Source organism: Podarcis vaucheri (assembly GCF_965113315.1).
Source record: "Podarcis vaucheri genome assembly, chromosome: 18".
Lineage (NCBI taxonomy): Eukaryota > Metazoa > Chordata > Lepidosauria > Squamata > Lacertidae > Podarcis > Podarcis vaucheri.
In genome coordinates this window covers 10504996-10525143 of record NC_138756.1, presented here as the reverse complement: position 1 = coordinate 10525143, position 20148 = coordinate 10504996, and the positions used below count along the sequence as shown (strand labels likewise).

General features: G+C 49.3%; 1 protein-coding gene across 1 annotated transcript; it reads left to right on the top strand.

Moving 5' to 3' along the window:
• Positions 1–4025: 4025 nt before the first annotated feature.
• FSTL3 (follistatin like 3) lies at positions 4026–19344 on the top strand. The gene is made up of 5 exons (XM_082206716.1): positions 4026–4561; positions 12881–13066; positions 15986–16201; positions 17319–17546; positions 18553–19344. The coding sequence occupies exons 1-5, from the start codon at positions 4501–4503 to the stop codon at positions 18603–18605; spliced, it is 744 nt and encodes a 247-aa protein (XP_082062842.1). The 5' UTR covers positions 4026–4500; the 3' UTR covers positions 18606–19344.
• The last annotated feature ends 804 nt before the right edge of the window (positions 19345–20148 follow it).

Genomic DNA, 20148 nt, shown 5'->3' with positions numbered 1-20148 from the left:
TTGATGTATTACAGTATTTTAATATTTTTTTGGAAGCCGCCCAGAGTGGCTGGGGAAGCCCAGCCAGATAGGCAGGGTATAAATAAATTATTATTATTATTATTATAGTATTATTATTATCCCTCTGTCTCCTGTGGGAGGGAGTTTCTTTGTGTACCTGATCCGCTAAAGTAGGGTTAACAGATTTCCCCGGTTCCCAGGGTCAGCCCCCGGATTTGCAAATCTGTCCCCGGACACATTCCGTCCCCGGAATGACCCCAGATTTGCAAATCTGTCCCCGGGAAAGTGGCAGCGGCAGCCTCAGCCAACCTGGTAGCGCCGTTGGCTCTGGCTGGCTTCAGGAGCTGCTCGCTGCCGCCGCCACGGGGGAACTGGGGACATCCGGCGGTACAGATCTCCTGTCACCTTTGTTTTGACTGATCGGGGCGGCTCAGGAATCGCGGGCAGGCGGCCGTTGCCCAGGAAGGGCGCAAGGCGCGCAGCTTCTCTGCCAGGCAAGGTGCAAAGCCCGTCTTTCGCACCCTGTGAAACATAAATGCGCAGAGTTTTTTAAAAAATTGGGAAACACTGCAACTCCCAAGTACTGTCTCCTGATCAGTCAAAACAAAGGGGGGGGGAGATTGGGGGAGGCTCAGGAGTTACGGGGAGGTGGCGTGCCGTTGCCCAGTTTTTAAAAAATATTTATGTTTCGCCGGGTGCGAAAGAAGGGCTTTGCGCCTTTATACAATACGCATGTGTGCTTGGACCCAGGGTCTTTTGCCTCGCCATTCCCACTACGGGCTCCTTTTGCTGTTGTTGTTGTTTAGTCGTGTCCGCCTCTTCGTGACCCCCTGGACCAGAGCACGCCAGGCCCTCCTGTCTTCCACTGCCTCCCGCAGTTGGGTCAAACTCATGCTGGTAGCTTCGAGAACACTGTCCCACCATCTCGTCCTCTCCTTCTCCGTGTGCCCTCCATTTTTCCCAACATCAGGGTCTTTTCCAGGGAGTCTTCTCTTCTCCTGAGGTGGCCAAAGTCTTGGAGCCTCAGCTTCAGGATCTGTCCTTCCAGTGAGCACTCAGGGCTGATTTCCTTCAGAGTGGAGAGGTTGGATCTTCTTGCAGTCCATGGGACTCTCAAGAGTCTCCTCCAGCACCAGAATTCAAAAGCATCCATTCTTCGGCGGTCAGCCTTCTTGATGGTCCAGCTCTCACTTCCATACATCACTACTGGGAAAACCATGGCTTGAACTATACGGACCTTTGTTTGCAAGGTGAAGTCTTGGAGCCTCAGCTTCAAAAAAACAAAACACCATACGCTAAGGGACTCTTACTCTTCCCGCAGAGTCGGCACCCAGTCTGCTCCCTTGAAAGGTTCGTCAAAATCGGGAGGGAATGGGCCTTGTTTTCAAAGAGGAGGGAAACTGGGTCAGGAAGGATTTCGGTCCAACTTAGCCATAGCAGAAATTTAATCGGCTGCGGTTTTTTTCTCTCTGCTGCTGCTGCTGTGTGTGTGTCTGGTAGGGTGTGGAATTTTGCATTTTCTTTCCTGCATTTCACTGGAAACTCCCGCCTGCAGGCAGACATAACAAAACCGCCCTCCTAGAGTTTGGTCTGAACTCGAGGATTTGATGAGACACACACTCATGCGGCAAAGGCAAGCTATCTTTTATTGCATCTGCAAATCCCCTCCCTCCGTCTCCCAAAGGCTTGGCTGCTTTCGAAACATCTGGCACCGAAGCTTTCTTGGGAAACCGGGATATGGAAATGACCTAATGCAAAGAGGGTTAGGAAGAATGCACCCGTTGGCCTCGGTTTTGCGGATTCTTGCACTCGGATCCTGCCTTCGGGTTTCTCATAAGGTGCACCCTGAGATGAGGCTGCTAGACGAGTGGGAATGCTTGGGCCTGATCCAGCAAGCTGGGGTTTTTCCCCCTTGCTCTTACGGAACCTCCAGGTACAGTTGCAGTCTATCCGCACTCCAAGGTTCTTAGGGGTATTTGGCCAGGGGGCTGGGCTCCCTTTTGTCTGATCCAGTTCTGCAGTGGAACAAAAAGCAACTGCACAACGGGTTTCCAAAACAACAACAACAACAACTTCTACAACCATATGATCCACGCGAAGTCTGCAAGTTTGGTCAACTGCTCTAAAGCAGCCTGAAATTTGCACAACCGCTAAAAAGCACAAGGGGAAGTCAGTAAAAGAGCGCTTGTGTGATGTATGGCGGTGGACCTGTGAGAGACCAGAGTTCGAATCCCCACTCAGTGGCCGTGAAGATCACTGGGTGCAGCTTTGGGGGCCCAGTCCCTGCCTCTCGGTCTGACCCGCCTCACAGGGTTGTGGGATTAAATGCGGAGGGAGGGAACTATGCAAGACATCTGGAGCTCCTTGAGAAGGGGAAAAAGGTGGAATATAAATGCAATCAGTCGACCTGATGGAAATGCAAGTTCACAAATGAGCAGGGTTTGAAATGCATGAATAGGTTTGCAAGGCAGAAATGTCTTCACTTTAATGCTGGCACAGAGCAGGGACCAATCGAATCCTCCTTTGGGGAGTTTCCAAATTGGGACGGGGCCATCGCTGAAAAGTCCCTGTTCTCACGCCAACCAGAGGCCGCCACATCTCTCTCTTGGTGGCAGAACGGGAAGCAGGGCACAGGAAGATACCTGCTAAACATGGCACAGGACGGGCAGGCGGGTCTCTGTGGAAACATGGCCTGGATGGTAGGACTCGAACCCATGACTTCAAGTTGCAGGAAAGGCGCTGCCGACTAAACAGCAGGAAGAACTTGATGACAGGAAGAGCTGTTCGGCAGTGGAACGGACTCCCATGAGGGTCCCTTCCAATTCTACAATTCTATGCTTCTATGATCTGGATCTGAGTAGCTGAATATGCTGGTGCCACAGCCCCATTGCAGTGAACTCTGACCCATCCGATTTTGGTCCCCACTCCCCCCCCCCTTTAGTTGGCTTCTAAGCATGCAAATGAAGGGACGCGGGTGGCGCTGTGAGTTAAACGACAGAGCCTAGGACTTGCCGATCAGAAGGTCGGCGGTTCGAATCCCCGCAATGACGGGGTGAGCTCCCGTTGCTCGGTCCCTGCTCCTGCCAACCTAGCAGTTCGGAAGCACGTCAAAGCGCAAGTAGATAAATAGGTACCGCTCCAGCGGGAAGGTAAACGGCGTTTCCGTGCGCTGCTCTGGTTCGCCAGAAGCGGCTTAGTCCTGCTGGCCACATGACCCGGAAGCTGTACGCCGGCACCCTCGGCCAGTAAAGCGAGATGAGCGCCGCAACCCCAGAGTCGTCCATGACTGGACCTGATGGTCAGGGGTCCCTTAACCCTTTACCTTTAAGCATGCAAATAGACTGGGGGGAGACTGGATATTTGTGTCAAGGCCAAATCAGGGACCAAAGCCACCCTATTCCTAAGGGGCAAAGTACATCTGGGGAAGGGGTCGGTTTGCAAATTATCCAATGTCACAGATTCCCTAAATCAGGGGTGCCCAAACCAGGAACGTGCATGAGGGCCGACCAAACTTGTTGATTATTTTTTTTAGGATTTTACCCCAAAGTTGCTGAGCTTTTTTTAAGGATTTTACCCGAAGACATATACGACCACAGGGGCCAAAATAAATGGACCAGCAGGCCTGCGAAACGGACTTTGGACACGGCTGCCCTAAACGGAGCCTGCACTTACACCGTTCCATTTATTATTATTTTTATAAAATATTTATTGCAAATTTATTGGGTTGGTGGAAGGCGCTTTGGAACTATGCCTCCCACTCCGTCCAGGCTTCCGGATTGCAAAACCACCGCGAGTCGCCACGCTGGAGAGGTTTCAAAAACAGTTGCGAGGCGGCGGTTTTTTGGTGCGTTCCCAAAACCCCAGACATTGGAAAGGGAGAGGAAAACAGAAAAAGAGAGAGAGAGAGGATTCTCTGCGGCGCGCGGAGGACGACGAGTTTGGAGAAGCATTTCCAGGAAGGAAAATTTTGGGAATGAGGAGGATGCTAATCTTCCCAATCCAGATGTTTAGGAGGGAGAGGGAAGAGGAGCGCCGCGCGTCGCACAGCTGCGCCGCCTCTCTCTCCCATCGCGCGCAACTGGAGCGCACAGGCGTGCGCCACGACCCGGGAGGGCGCGTTATTGATGCTTCTCTTAACGATCCGGATTTGGCCGCATTCAGGCTGGCCTGGGGCGCAATACACTCCCCAGACACGTTACTGGCTGCCCTCGACACCGCCTCCCGTGGAGCTATGATTCAGACTGTTACAGACACCCTCACACACTTCACACACACAGAGAGAGAGAGACGCGGGGAGAGGAGAGACGGGGGTGCTCTTAAAACGGGGAGAAACCCTCTCCCGGGAAGGCAGTGCCAAAGAGGACCCCGGATTATTCCCAAGCTAGGTGCCTGCCCTCTGCTGAGACTTCGCTCCTGCTTCGGAGAGACAAGAATCTGAACTTTCCTGGACGCTTCCAAATTTTCTTTTCCCCTGTGGATTTCTCTCCCTTGCGCCTCGCCATGAAGTTCTGCCTTCTGTTGCTGAGCGCGCTCTGCGCTGCAGGCGGGGACTCCCTCTCAGGTAAGCGCATTTTGGGGGGAATGGAGTGCCGGGCTTTAAGCAGGGTTAGGGGGTGCAAATCCACGGGTTAGGGGGCGCAAATTACTTGCCTTGCCCCGGGTGCTGACAACCCACGCTACGCCACTGCCCCAGGTGGAATGGTTTCCCAGGCCTCCCCGGAGACAAGGGAACGCGGGTGTTCCCCAAGAACCTGGGGGTTAGAACGTCGGGTGGGATGGGAAGGAGGGCGTCTGAGCATGTGCAGAGTGCGGGACTGATGCAGGATCGCTGAACTAGTTTAAAAACTTTCGGGAGTCAGTCCCAACCCAGTTCTGACTCCCTAGAATTGATGTGGGTGGGCCAAATTATTATTATTATTAGTAGTAGTAGTAGTAGTCTGCGCTATTACATCATCATCATCATCATCATCATTATTATTATTATTATTAATACCCCGTCCATCTGGGAGGCTTCCAACAAAATATTAAAATACAGTAATGCATCAAACATTAAAAGCTTCCCTAAAATTACAGTATCAAAAACACAAAAAAATAATCAATAACCAGCCCAAGCTTTTAGGGGATTGCAGAAGGCGACTGTGATGATTTTTAAGGTGATAAGTCAAGGGATATGTTTTTAGTTGGGGGGGTGGGGGGAGTTAAACTTATTTTAGTTCTGGTGTGGTTACTCTCAACAGGGTTTGAAAAGGAGAGGATAAAATATGCCCTCCATCCATTTAAAATTGTTTTAAAAGCAAGTGGGGGTTAGGAATTAAAGGGTGGTTTTTAATGATGCTCCCCCCCCCGGAGTTCTTGATTGTAAAAAATAAATAAATCAATAAATTATCAATAAGAAAAATAAATGACAGTGATTTAAGACTTTCGAAAAGCTGAAATAGACGAAAAACCGAATGAAACTTGCAGGGACTTTCTAAACATCTGGGGCAGCTCATCGAAACAGAAAATGTCTTCAGCGGGTGGCAGAAAGAGTATGGCGAAGGCGCTTGCCTGATCTCAAGTGGCAGGAGTGCCGATGGTTTTCTCTAATGCGATACAGCTGGGAAGTTTGGAAAGGAGCAATAGAATCAGAAGAGACCGTCTTGGTTTGTACACATTTGTGCTGCAGATGCATACCCCTCAGCTAGTTTGATGGCATGTCATAGTGCCTTAGTGACCATGCGCAAGGGTTTCTGCGCATGAGCATTAAAGCGTCAATTTTTTATTATTAGTGTCTTATTTTTTTACATGCCAGACAGATCTGGTTGGAGGATGGATGGCGGCTAACAGGTTGAGGTTGAATCCTGACAAGACAGGAGTACTGTTTTGGGGGGACAGGGGGCGGGCGGGTGTGGGGGACTCCCTGGTCCTGAATGGGGTGACTGTGCCCCCGAAGGACCAGGTGCGCAGCCTGGGGGTCATTCTGGACTCACAGCTGTCCATGGAGGCGCAGGTCAAATCTGTGTCCAGAGCAGCTCCATCTGGTACGCAGGATGAGACCCTCCCTGCCCACAGACTGTCTCGCCAGAGTGGTGCATGCTCTAGTTATCTCCCGCTTGGACTACTGCCATGCGCTCTACGTGGGGCTACCTTTGAAGGTGACCCGGAAACTGCAATTAATCCAGAATGTGGCAGCCAGACTGGGAACTGGGAGAGGCCGCCGGGACCACATAACACCGGTTCTGAGAGATCTGCATTGGCTCCTGGTACGTTTTTGAGCACAATTCAAAGTGTTGGTGCTGACCTTGAAAGCCCTAAACCGCCTCAGCCCAGTATACCTGAAGGAGCGTCGTCCAGCCGACTCTCATCCAGCCGACTCTCTGCAAAGTAGGAATCTTTTGTCCAATGTGGGGCTTGAAGCCACAATCCTGAGATTAGGAGCCTCCTCTATTTCTGCTGTTGCCCTGATCAAATAAATTAATGAAATGAAGAAGCCCAAAGTCCTGGGAGGATGTGGACTTGGGATTTAGGGTTGCCGGCGATGGATCGGAGGGTTCTGAGCAGTCAAATCTGTGCACTGATTTCCCCATTTGCAAATTATGGGATGTTGTAAGCGAAAACATGCCTCCCTTCGGTGTTTGGGGAGGGGGGAGACTGGAATCCGAGTTCCTGAACCAGGTGGAGACGCTTCCTTTGAAGTGGGAAACTTAATCTTTCAACAGGGCTTACTTGCGGTCGAGACTCTTCTTCTGGTGAAATTGCACAAGACGTCCCTCTTTGATGGGAAGTGGGGGCCAAGTCAGACAGGCAGGCAGACAGACCTTCAGGCAAAATGCTTAATTTTATTTTATTCCCTCCACCCCCAGCAAAACGTCTAGAGTTTCAGGCTCTCTTTGGGGTTGAGAGTTTCCTGTGGCCAAAAGAGGCTTCCAATAATAATAATAATAATAATAATAATAATAATAATAATAATAATAATAATAATAATTTATTTATTTTTTAGAATAATATTTTATTAAAATTTTCCAAAGAATTAACATCAACAAACAACAACAAAAGTCATAAAAAATAAACAACAGACATCAAAAGACATCAAAAATTCAAACAAAAAGACAGAAAAAAAAGAAAAATACAAAGGAAAATTTAGCATAAAAAAGAACACTCTTTTATATTAAATGACTTTCAAAACCTTATTCTCTTTGCTTCCACCCGCCTTCCCTTAGGCGTTTCTCCTGCAGGATAATAATAATAATAATAATAATAATAATAATAATAATAATAATTTATTTATACCCCGCCCATCTGGCTGGGTTTCCCCAGCAACTCTGGGCGGCTTCCAACAAAACACTAAAATACAATAACCTATTAAACATTAAAAGCTTCCCTAAACAGGGCTGCTTTCATATGTCTTCTAAAAGTTTGGTAGTTGTTGTTCTCTTTGACATCTGGTGGGAGGGCGTTCCACAGGGCAGGGGCCACCACTGAGAAGGCCCTCTGTAATTCGGTTGAATTTCTGGCACATTACGCTCCTGCCCCTTTCATGAATTAAAGGCATTTAGAACTGGGGAAACAGAAGTCCCCAGTGCGGATGATGCAGGCCAAATCCTATCGCAGAATCGAAAGGGTTGGACCCTTGAAAGGCAGGAATTTTTTTCAGCCCTGTGTGGGACTCGAACCCGCAACCTTGAGATTAAGAGTGTCAGGCTCTGCCCACTGAGCTACCCATGTTGGAGGGGGAAGGGGTTTTTTTGGGGGGGTTAGGCGCAGGGAGGCGATTGCAGTTCTACAGCCGCCCAAATACTGGGTGCTCTGCAAAGCCACCAGCTATCTTAACATGCCCAGAGGCCCTGTGCCCTTAAACACCTAAGAAACCCCTCTCCGTGGCGGACGGCAACCCAGTCAGGTGGGCAGGGTAATAATAATAATAATAATAATAATAATAATAATAATAATAATAATTTCTGCAAAAAAACCTTCCACCACCACCTCCCGAGGGAGCCCATTTCACCATCAAACTGCTCTTGCTATCAGAAAGCAATGTTGACGTTGAGTCAGAAGCTCCCTCCTCGTAACTTGGAGCCACGAGTTCGAGTCCTGCCCTCCAGAGAAGGAAACAAGCGTGCTGCCTTTCTCCACGGCACAGCCCTGCAGTTGCTTGAGATTTAAAGGCACCATAAAACAACAGAATTGTAGAGTTGGAATGCGCCCCCAGGGGCCATCTAGCTAGCCCAACCCTGTCTGTAATTCCGGGACTGTCCCGGGAAAACCGGGACACTTGGAGGAGGGCGTGTCGTTGCAGAGGGTTAGGCTGGATGACCTTTGGGTGTAAACACCCCAAATCTTTGATTCTGTGAATCTGCCGAGACCCTGGCAGGTTGGCAGTCCCAGCCAGGGGTGTTCTGCCATCTGCAAAACCATGAAGACCGGCGGCTTCAAAATTAAACAGCTCTCCAATTAAAAAGGCTCTGGAAGGTGTCTTTGCTGCTGATTGTTCTAGGAATTCTAAGGTCTTATATATATATATATAATTAAATGTTCATAAACGTACAAGGCAAACACATACGTAAGTATACAAACCATGTGTCTGCGATAGTCCAGGAGAGCAATCCTGAAGCCCAAATTGACCTCAAAGATTTCTCTGCAAGGAGGAAGGAAATGGGGAAAGCCTTCCAGTTTTCTTTGGACTATAGGGGCTCACACCTCCCTTTGCAAATACAGCCTGGCAAGTATCTGTTCAGCTGAGCAAAGTTATCAATATGCCTAAGAAATTCAGGAACTAAGTGTTATCTCCAAGGAATGGCCAGGCTACCCAGAAAAGGCAATTGATAAGGTATGATCAGGTCTCCTGGCAGACAGGAGAGAAGCAACACACTCCCATTTCTGCTGGGGACCACCTCTTTCTGTGATGTGTGTGGGATGTTTTTGGGGGGTGGTCTTGAGCTACAGGGGAGACAATTTCAGAAGTCTATATAAGAGCTTGCACACCAATGTTGGGGGTTCCCTTCCTCCCTCCCTGCAACAGATGAAAAAAGATCAGGCTTACTAGCCGCTTTGCTTCTCAATATTTTCTGCTTGGCCTCTGTTATTTTCTCCTACCGATAGGGAACCTACTTAAGGACTCTATATGGGCTCTTGGATACCCCATAAGGGAAAAAGAAGCAGTTTTTTCTTATAACATTGGCCTCTGTTATGTTCTCCTACCGATAGGTAAAGGTAAAGGGACCCCTGACCATTAGGTCCAGTCGTGACCGACTCTGGGGTTGCGGCGCTCATCTCGCTTTATTGGCCAAGGGAGCCGGCGTACAGCTTCCGGGTCATGTGGCCAGCAGGACTAAGCCGCTTCTGGCGAACCAGAGCAGCGCACGGAAACACTGTTTACCTTCCTGCCAGAGCGGTACCTATTTATCTACTTGCACTTTGACGTGCTTTCAAACTGCTAGGTTGGCAGGAGCAGGGACCGAGCAACGGGAGCTCACCCTGTCGTGGGGATTCGAACTGCCAACCTTCTGAACGGCAAACCCTAGGCTCTGTGGTTTAACCCACAGCACCACCCGTGTCCTTCTCCTACCGACAGAGAACTGTTAACAGAGAAATCTGAGGGCTCCCTTAGACAAAAAACAAGGACACCAGCCAGGAATACCAGAGCGAAACAGCAGCCAGTGGGCTTGGTCTTTATTGAAGACGGTCACGACAGGACTCCCACCTGCCACCAGGTGGAACAAGATGGAAGCCCCGAACAAAAGAGAACCCAAACTTTTATTAGCTGCTAATCCCCATGTTACACCCCCCCAAACTACATCACGGTTACATCATGAAAGGGGAGGTCTGGTGGCCGTAATCTGAGCATCGGGGACCCTGCCCCATGGTTCCCCTTGCCCTCCACCAAACACCCATCAAGTGTAACAAAAGAGATCTTTACATTTCCCTGTTTCCCAGCCAAGTTCATCCCACCTTTTTGTCTTCATCTGGGTTTGTTATTTCTGGACTGGCTACCTGTCTGGCACTCAGGTATCAGGATGCCAGGGATTACCGCTCAGGCAGAGGGGCTGCTGAGGAGCTGAGCTCACCTGTCTATATCAATTTCTGAAGTTTCCCCAGTGAGCCAGTACAGAGATACATTGATCAGTGAATTCTTACATTTGGTATCGTGCAGCAAAGGCCCTTGGAATAGATAGGAAGGAACTGCGATGAAGTGTTTTGTGGGGACAAAGCACAAAAGTCACAAAATCGATCGTGCTGGTTTTGGTAGTGGGCTGCATGTGCGTGATATCTGCTGGAGGGGCAATCCCCCCCCCAAAAAAAACCTATACATAAATTCCTGCAACAGAACCTACATAAGGACTCTGTACAGGCTCTTGGATACCCCATAAGGGAAAAAGGAGCTGTTTTTTTCTTATAACACTGAGAAAGGGCACCTCTCCTGAACTGAGGAGCCTTGGGGGTGGGATGGGAAAGCTTTCCCCCCCCCCGCTCCTGAAACGTGGGAGCGTCTGGGGCACCCCAGACAGGAATGGCCCGGGGGGCTTTGCTCTCCAAAAAAATGAACGATTCGTTCACCAGATTAAGGAACAAACAGCCTTTTGAATCGGCTGCCAGCTGGCTGGTTGCTTTGCCGCCGGCTGTCTTGGATAGTACTTTTTTTTGGGGGGGGCGGTTAGGTTTGAGGATGCCATCAGCACTGGGGGGGGGGTGGCGGGCAAATCAGAAGTCCCAGACAGACCTCACACGCTCAGGCCTGATCTTTCACTCCAAGAGCCAAACAAAGCACAGTTTGTCTGTCCAGGGGTTTTTTTGGGGGGTGAGGAAGAGATCAGGCTTGTTGTGGGTGGGGGGCAAGAATGAGGGGGGTCAGCTCTCGCCAGCTTGTTTGGAAGGCCTGTGGCGAGCGAGGTCCCGGCAGGGTCATCCAACCCCCTGCAATGTCCGCCTGAGTCGGAACTCGAACCCGAGACCGTAAAATTCAGAGTCTAGTGCTCTGCGCAAAATTCGACAACTCCCAGACTAGAATTGCAACCTGTTGTCGCTTAACCAAAATTTATTGTTTTATATCAGGGGTCAGCAAATGTTTTCAGCAGGGGGCCGGTCCGCTGTCCCGCAGACCTTGTGGGGGCCAGACTATATTTTTGGGGGGGAAATGAACGAATTCCTATGCCCCACAAGTAACCTAGGGATGCATTTTAAATAAAAGGACACATTCTACTCATGTAAAAACACGCTGATTCCTGGACAGTCCGCGGGCCGGATTGAGAAGGCGATTGGGCTGGATCCGGCCCCCGGGCCTTAAGTTTGCCGACCCATGTTTTATATCATATCAGCTGATTTTTTTTGTTAACGTCGAAGTATATCTACGAATAGCCAGTTGATTCTTCTTCTTTTTATCATTTGTTCTGTGCAGAAATGCGCTTAAGATTTCGCTTCCCGGCTAGCTCTTCCAACCCTAAACGCCTAACCAAGTTTCTGGCCCTCATTGCCGTGAAATAAAAAGCTGGTTTTAAAAAGGACCGCCATGCAAAATAGGATAGACTGCTCCTGAGAATGGAAGCTCCACGTAAAACTAGCTACTGGGAATAATAGGCGAATCCTGCTGATTGCTTGGAAAACCACAAAACGCCCTTACGCAAAGTCTGCCAATAGTCAAGGCCGTGAAAGTAGAACTTCTGTAGCCTAGCGCAGTCTATCTCCACTCTAGATCTCCTATGCCCTTTAAAAATATCTTTTTTTCTGGGGCCAGGGCAGGCTACCGGGTTGTGGTTTTTATTTTTATGAGGTATTTTGTGGTTTCATATCTTGATTTTATTCTGTGAACTGCCCTGATACCCCTGGTTATAGGGTGGTATATACCGTATTTTTTGCTCTATAGGACTCACTTTTTCCCTCCTACAAAGTAAGGGGAAATGTGTGTGCGTCTTATGGAGCGAATGCAGGCTGCGCAGCTATCCCAAAAGCCAGAACAACAAGAGGGATCGCTGCTTTCACTGCGCAGTGATCCCTCTTGCTGTTCTGGCTTCTGGGATTCAGAATATTTTTCTTCTTGTTTTCCTCCTCCAAAAACTAGGTGCGTCTTGTGGTCTGGTGCGTCTTATAGAGTGAAAAATACGGTAAATCATCATCATCATCATCAGTGCTTTTTTTCTTAAAAAATGTTTAGAGGTACTCTCATTTGGACTCAAGAAAACCACCATTTTATAGTTCAAACCGGGGGGGGATAAATACAGTAAATGGACAAAAGTACAAAGATTCACAAAATGTTTAGGGGTATGCGTACCCCCGGGTCCCCCCCCAAAAAGCACTGGTAATACAGTGGTGCCCCGCAAGACGAATGCCTCGCAAGACGGAAAACTCGCTAGACGAAAGAGTTTTCCGTTTTGGAGGTGCTTCGCAAGACGATTTCCCTATGGGCTTGCTTTGCAAGACGAAAATGTCTTGCGAGTTCCTGCGGGTTTTTTCCCCCTTCCCCCCTTTTTCTAAGCCGCTAATCCGCTTATCAGCTGATCCGATCAGCAGATAAGCCGCTAAAAGCCGCTAATAGCGCTAATCCGCTAATCCGTCAATGGGCTTGCTTCGCAAGACGAAAAAACCGCTAGACGAAGAGAATCACAGAACGGATTCTTTTCGTCTTGCGAGGCACCACTGTAATAGATATAAACCTCAAGAGATGGTGAGTACAGATTGCTGGACTAGTTAGGGCTGTAACAGCACCCTCTTCCAATGTTCTTATGAAACCTCCAGACCCAGGATCAGTCTATCTGAACTCCTAGGTTATTTTATGGGCGTTTGGCCGCTGTGAGGCCAGGGTGCTGGTCTAAGCCACATAAGCTGCCCAGTCATGTGGCGGTGAGTTCCGCGAGCTAACCGATCTCTTAAGAGCCGATATTCCGTTCTCACGGCCCCTTTTTCCCAACAGGCGGTATCTGCTGGCTGCAGCAAGGGCGCGAGGCAAAATGCACGATGATCGTCCGGACCGGCGTGAGCTGGGAGGAGTGTTGCGCCAATGGCAGCACGGACATGGCCTGGTCAAACGCCTCGCACCCGGACAACAAGATCAGCCTCCTGCGGATCCTGGGGCTCGTGACCTGTCACCCTTGCAAAGGTAGAGGACCTTTCTTTTTTTAAAAAAATAAATTTGCAAGGGGCCACCACTATGAAGGCGCCGTGGAAGCTGGGAGCCAGCAGTAGGTGGCGCCAGAGCAAAGGGGGAAAAGGCAGGCAGCTGGCCCTCTTTGGCCGAGGGCAGACTACAGCCACAAATAAAACATTTCAGCTGCATAACCGTCTATTGAGATTTTTTCTAAATCTCCCAGCCTCCCACCATCGCTTCTTTGACTGCAGATTATTTCATAATCCACATATTATAACTCTCCGTATTATCCATAGCATTTGCTCTTAAAATCCTGCTAATGTTTTTAATCTGCCTTGCAGCGGTCGTTTTTAAGTGTGTTTTAAGCACATTATACTAATCTGACACTAGGTGGCGGTGGTGAGCTAATGGCAAATTCAATTTATATATATATTATATTATTATTTTTTTAAAAAGCATCTTCACAGTCTTTTTATATATATATGCGTAGTTTCGAACCAAGTCTGGTTGGGCAGTACTGCGTTCGCCCCAATTTATCAGCCTCGACTGCGGCCACCACGAATGCAAGGAGACATATTGGTATAGCAACGTTGTCCATCAGTCCCCTAGCGCAGAGATCACACCCCATTCAAGGAGGGCTGCTGTGTTTTAGGGCAAAATACATCGATAATCCAAACCCATACAGTATATAAAAGACTAAATTAAAGTAAAAAACTAGAAAACCACAACTAAATAAATCAGGCAACTTTAGATTTAGGCTTTAAGAATCTCAGGTGTTCCTTAACAATAGTTCAAAACCTATTCCCTGCCCCCTGGAATTTGCCCAAAAAAGCTCAACAGATTTTCACTGTTTGAAATATGCAGGAATCTTTTGCCCGCTGCGGGACTCGAACCCGCGACCGAGAGATTAAGAAGCTCCTGCCCTGAGCTGTCAGGAGGGGGGAAAAAACCCAATCTCAATAACTTTTGTATCCGGATTTTCACTGTTTGAAATATGGCAACCCTAGATTTGGCTCCTTGCGCCCTCTTTGCGGGGCAGGACTCTGCCGGGAAAACGGGTGCTGCTTTTTCCCACCCCCAGACTTGCCTTGGGGGGGGTGACATTCTCCCAGACAGCCAGAGAGAGCCCACCCACGTCTCCAAGGGGCGGACTGTGCGTCTCGCCCCCCATCTCCGCCAGATTTTTTTTGTTTTGCCCCAGGGTGCCCCTCCGACATAATGCACCCGTCTGTCTCCGGAGACTCTCCCTCCTTCCCCACAGACCGGAGGGGCTCCCCCCATTCCGGCTGCCTTCCCCAGACAGATCCTTCCCTCTCTCTGACTTGTTGTTTTCATGTCACGGAAGCCGGCGGAGGAACAGGGGCGTCTATTGTGCGAGAAAAAGCTCCCCGTGGAATGTCCCCTCTCCTGCAAAAACCAAGTTTTCGGGCTTGCCGCGAGCACATCGTTGCAAACCCCGGTTTTGCAGACCCTCCGACTTGTCCCAGGGGTGTCATGAGGACTGCAATCTTGCGTCGTTTTTAAGAGAAGCATAGAATTTTAGGGAATACTTGGGTCCTTGACCCAGTGCAATGCAGGAATCACAACTGAAAAATCCCGGGCTCTTGGCCGCCTGACCTCTGCTTAAATACCAGACCCTCCCCCCCCCCAGTGTCCCTATTTTCCAGGAATAGTCCTTGATTTTGAGAAGCTGTCCCAGTTTCTGATTTGCCAGGGAACATCCCGCTTTTCCTTAGGACGTCCCTATTTTCATGGGAGAAACGTTGGAGGGGATGGAATAGGACGTCCCTATTTTCACGGGAGAAATGTTGGAGGGGATGGAATAGGACGTCCCTATTTTCAGGGGAGAAACGTTGGAGGGGATGGAATAGGACGTCCCTATTTTCAGGGGAGAAACGATGGAGGGGATGGAATAGGACGTCCCTATTTTCAGGGGAGAAACGTTGGAGGGGATGGAATAGGACGTCCCTATTTTCAGGGGAGAAACGTTGGAGGGGATGGAATAGGACGTCCCTATTTTCAGGGGAGAAACGTTGGAGGGGATGGAATAGGACGTCCCTATTTTCAGGGGAGAAACGTTGGAGGGGATGGAATAGGACGTCCCTATTTTCAGGGGAGAAACAATGGAGGGGATGGAATAGGACGTCCCTATTTTCAGGGGAGAAACGTTGGAGGGGATGGAATAGGACGTCCCTATTTTCAGGGGAGAAACGATGGAGGGGGTGGAATAGGACGTCCCTATTTTCAGGGGAGAAACGTTGGAGGGGATGGAATAGGACGTCCCTATTTTCAGGGGAGAAACGTTGGAGGGGATGGAATAGGACGTCCCTATTTTCAGGGGAGAAACGTTGGAGGGGATGGAATAGGACGTCCCTATTTTCAGGGGAGAAACGTTGGAGGGGATGGAATAGGACGTCCCTATTTTCAGGGGAGAAACGTTGGAGGGGATGGAATAGGACGTCCCTATTTTCAGGGGAGAAACGTTGGAGGGGATGGAATAGGACGTCCCTATTTTCAGGGGAGAAACGTTGGAGGGGATGGAATAGGACGTCCCTATTTTCATGGGGAAAACGTTGGAGGGGATGGAGTTATCCGACCCCCGAGCCGTCTGAAGGCAATCATGTATAGGGAAGGTATTTTTTAAAATGTTTAATGTTTTGTTACGTTTTTTATGTGTGTTGGAAGTTGCCCAGATTGGCTGGGGCAACCCAGTAAGATGTGTCGGGTATAAATAGTAAAATTATCATTATTTGAACGGGACGCCCCTATTGTCACCGGAGAAATGTCGGAGGGTACGATTTTGCTTCTCTCCATTTCGTTTTGCTTGCTGCGGCTTTTAATTTAAGTGCTCTGCCGTGCTTCGGATTAATAATAATAATAATAATAATAATAATAATAATAATAATAACCTTTCGATTTCTCCTTCCTCAGAGACCTGCGAAGGTGTGGACTGCGGTCCGGGAAAAGTCTGCAAAATGAAATACGGTCGCCCGCACTGCAGCTGCGCCCCAGATTGCTCCAACCTCTCCCGGAAACTTCAGGTGTGCGGATCCGATGGCTTCACCTACCGAGACGAATGCGAGCTTCTGACGGCAAAATGCAGAGGACAGCCTGACTTGGAAGTCATGTATCAAGGCCGGTGCAAAAGTAAGCTGGTCTCCCCGCTCCAAACTCCCAGCACGGGCATCTTCCAAAGTTTGACTAACAAAAGCACAAGCGCTCTAGGTACTATGGTTTGTTAAACCGAACCGCAAGTGGTCCGGCAGGTTATCGAAGAAACCGTGGCTTGCGCCAATACCTTGGTTCTCAAACGTAATCCGTTCCGGGAGTCCGTGCGACTTCTGAAGACATTCGAAAACCGAGACATGGATTTCGGTTGGCTGCGGTAGCTTCCAGGGCCCTATCGGAAGCCGCGTCGGATGTTCGGCTTCCGAAAAACGTCCTCAAACCGGAACACTCACTTCTGGGTTTGCGGCGTTCGTTTAAAAGCCTGGGATGGATTAATCCGTTCTGCATTCCTTTCTATGGGAAAGCAGCATGCCTTGGTTTTGGAACGCTTTGGTTTTGGAACGGACCTCCGGATTAAGTTTGAGAACCAAGGTACTGCTGTATTGAGTAGAATTTCATGACAGAAAGCGGCGACAGCTCGCCCAAAGTTCCAGCTGATCTTGATCCTTGGACTACTGCAATGCGCTCTCTGTGGGGCTACCTTTGAAGGTGACCCGGAAACTACAACTAATCCAGAATGCGGCAGCCAGACTGGGGACTGGGAGCGGCCGCCGAGACCATATAATACCAGTCCTGAAAGACCTACATTGGCTCCCAGGACCTTTCCGAGCACAATTCAAAGTGTTGGGGCTGACCTTGAAAGCCCTAAACGGCCCATTATACCTGAAGGAGCGTCTCCACCTCCATCGTCCACCCCGGACACTGGGGTCCATCTCCTGAGGGCCTTCTGGCAGTTCCCTCCCTGCGAGAAGTGAGGTTGCAGGGAACCAGGCAGAGGGCCTTCTCGGTGGTGGCGCCCTCCCTGTGGAACGCCCTCCCACCAGATGTCAAAGAGAACAACAACTACCAGACTTTTAGAAGGCAGCCCTGTTCATGGAAGCTTTTAATGTTTGATGCATTATTGTATTTTAATATTTTGTTGGAAGCCGCCCAGAGTGGCTGGGGAGGCCCGGCCAGGTGGGCGGGGTATAAATAATAAATCATCCTTATTATGATTATTTCTCTGATGTCTGTGTGCGTGTGTCCCCTTGTGCAGAATCCTGCTCCACTGTGGTGTGTCCCGGGACCCACACGTGTGTCGTGGACCAGACCGCCAGCGCCCACTGCGTCATGTGCCGGGCCGCCCCTTGCCCGGACCCCACCGACATCGACCACGCGATCTGCGGGAACAACAACGTCACGTACCCTTCCACCTGCCACCTTCGTAGAGCTACCTGCTTCCTGGGGCGGTCCATCGGCGTCCGACATTACGGAAGCTGCGCAGGTAGGTTTCACCCCGGGATCGGGGCCTGAAACTCTGAGGAAGGCCAACAATTCGGTCCCTATTTTCCAAGGACAGTCCCAGATTTACAAAAAGCTGCCCGGTTTCTGATTTATTTCTTTTTACCAATGCTTTTTCAAATTAATACATTTCACTGATTTCGCGATCATTCTGACGTTTCAAAGCTTGCCTTCCTTCCCCCTCTTTCCGCCGTTCCTTAAATTCATTTTTAATATCTTCTGCATATCCCAATTAACTGTATGTCTTCTAAAGGTTGTATAGTTACTTGGCTCTAGGGTTGCGTAACTCCATCCCCTCCAACATTTCCCCAATGAAAATAGGGATGTCCTAAGGGGCGCGGGTGGCGCTGTGGGTTAAACCACAGAGCCTAGGGCTTGCTGATCAGAAGGTCGGCTCCAGCCCCAGTGTGCCTAGGCGTTTCCCCTGCAGGATAATAATAATAATAACAAAATAATAATAATAATAATAATAACAAAACACTAAAATACAATAACCTATTAAACATTAAAAGCTTCCCTAAACGGGGCTGCCTTCAGATGTCTTCTAAAAGTCTGGTAGTTGTTGTTCTCTTTGACATCTGACGGGAGGGCGTTCCACAGGGCGGGCGCCACCACCAAGAAGGCCCTCTGCCTGGTTCCCTATAACTTGGCTTCTCGCAGCGAGGGAACCTCCAGAAGGCCCACGGGAGATGGACCCAGGTGTCCGGGCTGAACGATGGGGGTGGAGACGCTCCTTCAGGGATACTGGGCCGTTTAGGGCTTTCAAGGTCAGCACCAATGCTTTGAATTGTGCCCGGAAACGTCCTGGGAGCCAATGGAGGTCTTTCAGGACCGGTGTTATGTGGTTTTGGCAGCTGCTCCCAGTCACCAGTCCAGGTTGTAAGTTCTTTGTGGACAGAGAGTGACTTCTGCATTCGTCGCCCACCCTGACGGTGCCCTTCTGTGCAAATCCTGAATCTTGCCCTCTCCTGTTTTGATTTCTCCCTTAGCCCCGAACCGATACCCGCTGGACACAGATGAAGCCGAGGAAAACTACATCTGAACCCGCCTTTGTGGTCTATCCGACTCCCGACGACACGCTGGGGCATTATCTGTTAACGATGTACAGACCGTATATATCTGATATTTATTAAGACCAAAAGACGACGACAGCCTTATTTATATATATATATAGACAGATAGATAGATATCTCGGCTGATGTAACCTAAGCAAATCTGCCCCACTTTTTCCTCCTCCTCCTTCTTTTGGACACCCCCCACTCTGCAGAATTCTCCCCCAATAGTGTGGAGGGAGATCTACTCCACATAGTGAGAGCGAGGGGGAAGCCGGGACTGCAGTTCTTGAGGTCTAGCAGCTTAGCTCAGACCAGTATGGGGTTCTCTGCTCTCTGCTTGCCTCTCGGCGACACCCTATCCTTGCCCTACGATCCTTTCTCTGTGCTGAGCGGAAAATTCAGGCCCCGTCCCAACTCCCAAAGCTGCGCCGTTTGTTAACATCCCGTTGCTGACTCTTCCCACAAACATTCCGTGACATCACAGGGATCAAGCCAATAGGCACAATTTGGGGCGGGAACTCACCCGGACAAATTACCAGTTTTTAGCCTTTAAAAAATATATATACGTATATATCTCTCTCTAATTTAAATTCACCACTATGGTCACACCGAGTGCCTCATAAGCTTGTTGTTGTTGTTTTTTAAAAATATGTTGTTTCTTGTTCTCTTTCTACATTTTTTTAAAAAGCCTATTTTCTATAAAAACAAAAAGAAAAAAAAATACCTTTGTGTCCCGATCTTTTTACACGCTTCTTTTACCTGACGGATTATTATGATGATGATTATTAATGATTGGTTGAAATTAAATTTATCCACGGTCCTTCACCCAAAGATCACCAAGTGGTTTGCGACACAATCTCAGTTATAACCAGCCTTTCCTCTAAGTTAAAATAGCAGGAGGCGAACGACAGATTAAAACCCACAGCAACTTTCTAAATGTATTTATAAGTTGGCAAGCATGTCTAAACAAAAACGTGGCGTTTTTTTGGCAGGTGCCGGAAAGAGGACCCTGAGGACGCCTGCCTGATATCCAGTGGCAGGCAGTTCCAAAGTTTAGGCTGGCAGGAAAACAGGTTGGCTCACTGTTTTAGGAATGTATCCAACTAAATTCTGCTCCAGAGACATTGATATGGAGGGAGCTGTGTTAGTCCTCACTATTACCGTATTTTTCGTTCTATAGGACGCACATTTCCCCCTCCAAAAATTAAGGGGAAATGTGTGTGCGTCCTATAGACTGAATGCAGGCTGCGCCGCTAAGCCCAAAGCCAGAACAGGAAGACGGAGCACTGCGGAGGGCTCCGTCTCGCTGCTCCAGCTTGGGGACGGCTGCGCGCAAACCTCTGCAGGGCAGCAGAGCGCTGCGCCCCAAAGGTTTCAGGGATCTTTGAGGCTGGCGGTGGGGGAAAGCAGCGCTTCGCCCCACCGCCAGCCCCACAAGCTCTGGTGAATGCACCTTGAACGCACCTTGTTTTAGAGGGGGAGAACAAGGGGGGGAAATTCCCTGTTCTCCCCCTCCTATGGTCCGGTGCG

Bases quoted from the DNA above. Each gene is read 5' to 3' on its own strand.
- FSTL3 (XM_082206716.1), top strand. From the start codon at position 4,501: ATGAAGTTCTGCCTTCTGTTGCTGAGCGCGCTCTGCGCTGCAGGCGGG. The intron at 4,562-12,880 runs GTAAGCGCATTT...TTTTCCCAACAG, and splicing joins AGGCGGGGACTCCCTCTCAG to GCGGTATCTGCTGGCTGCAG. The intron at 17,547-18,552 runs GTAGGTTTCACC...TTTCTCCCTTAG, and splicing joins ACATTACGGAAGCTGCGCAG to CCCCGAACCGATACCCGCTG.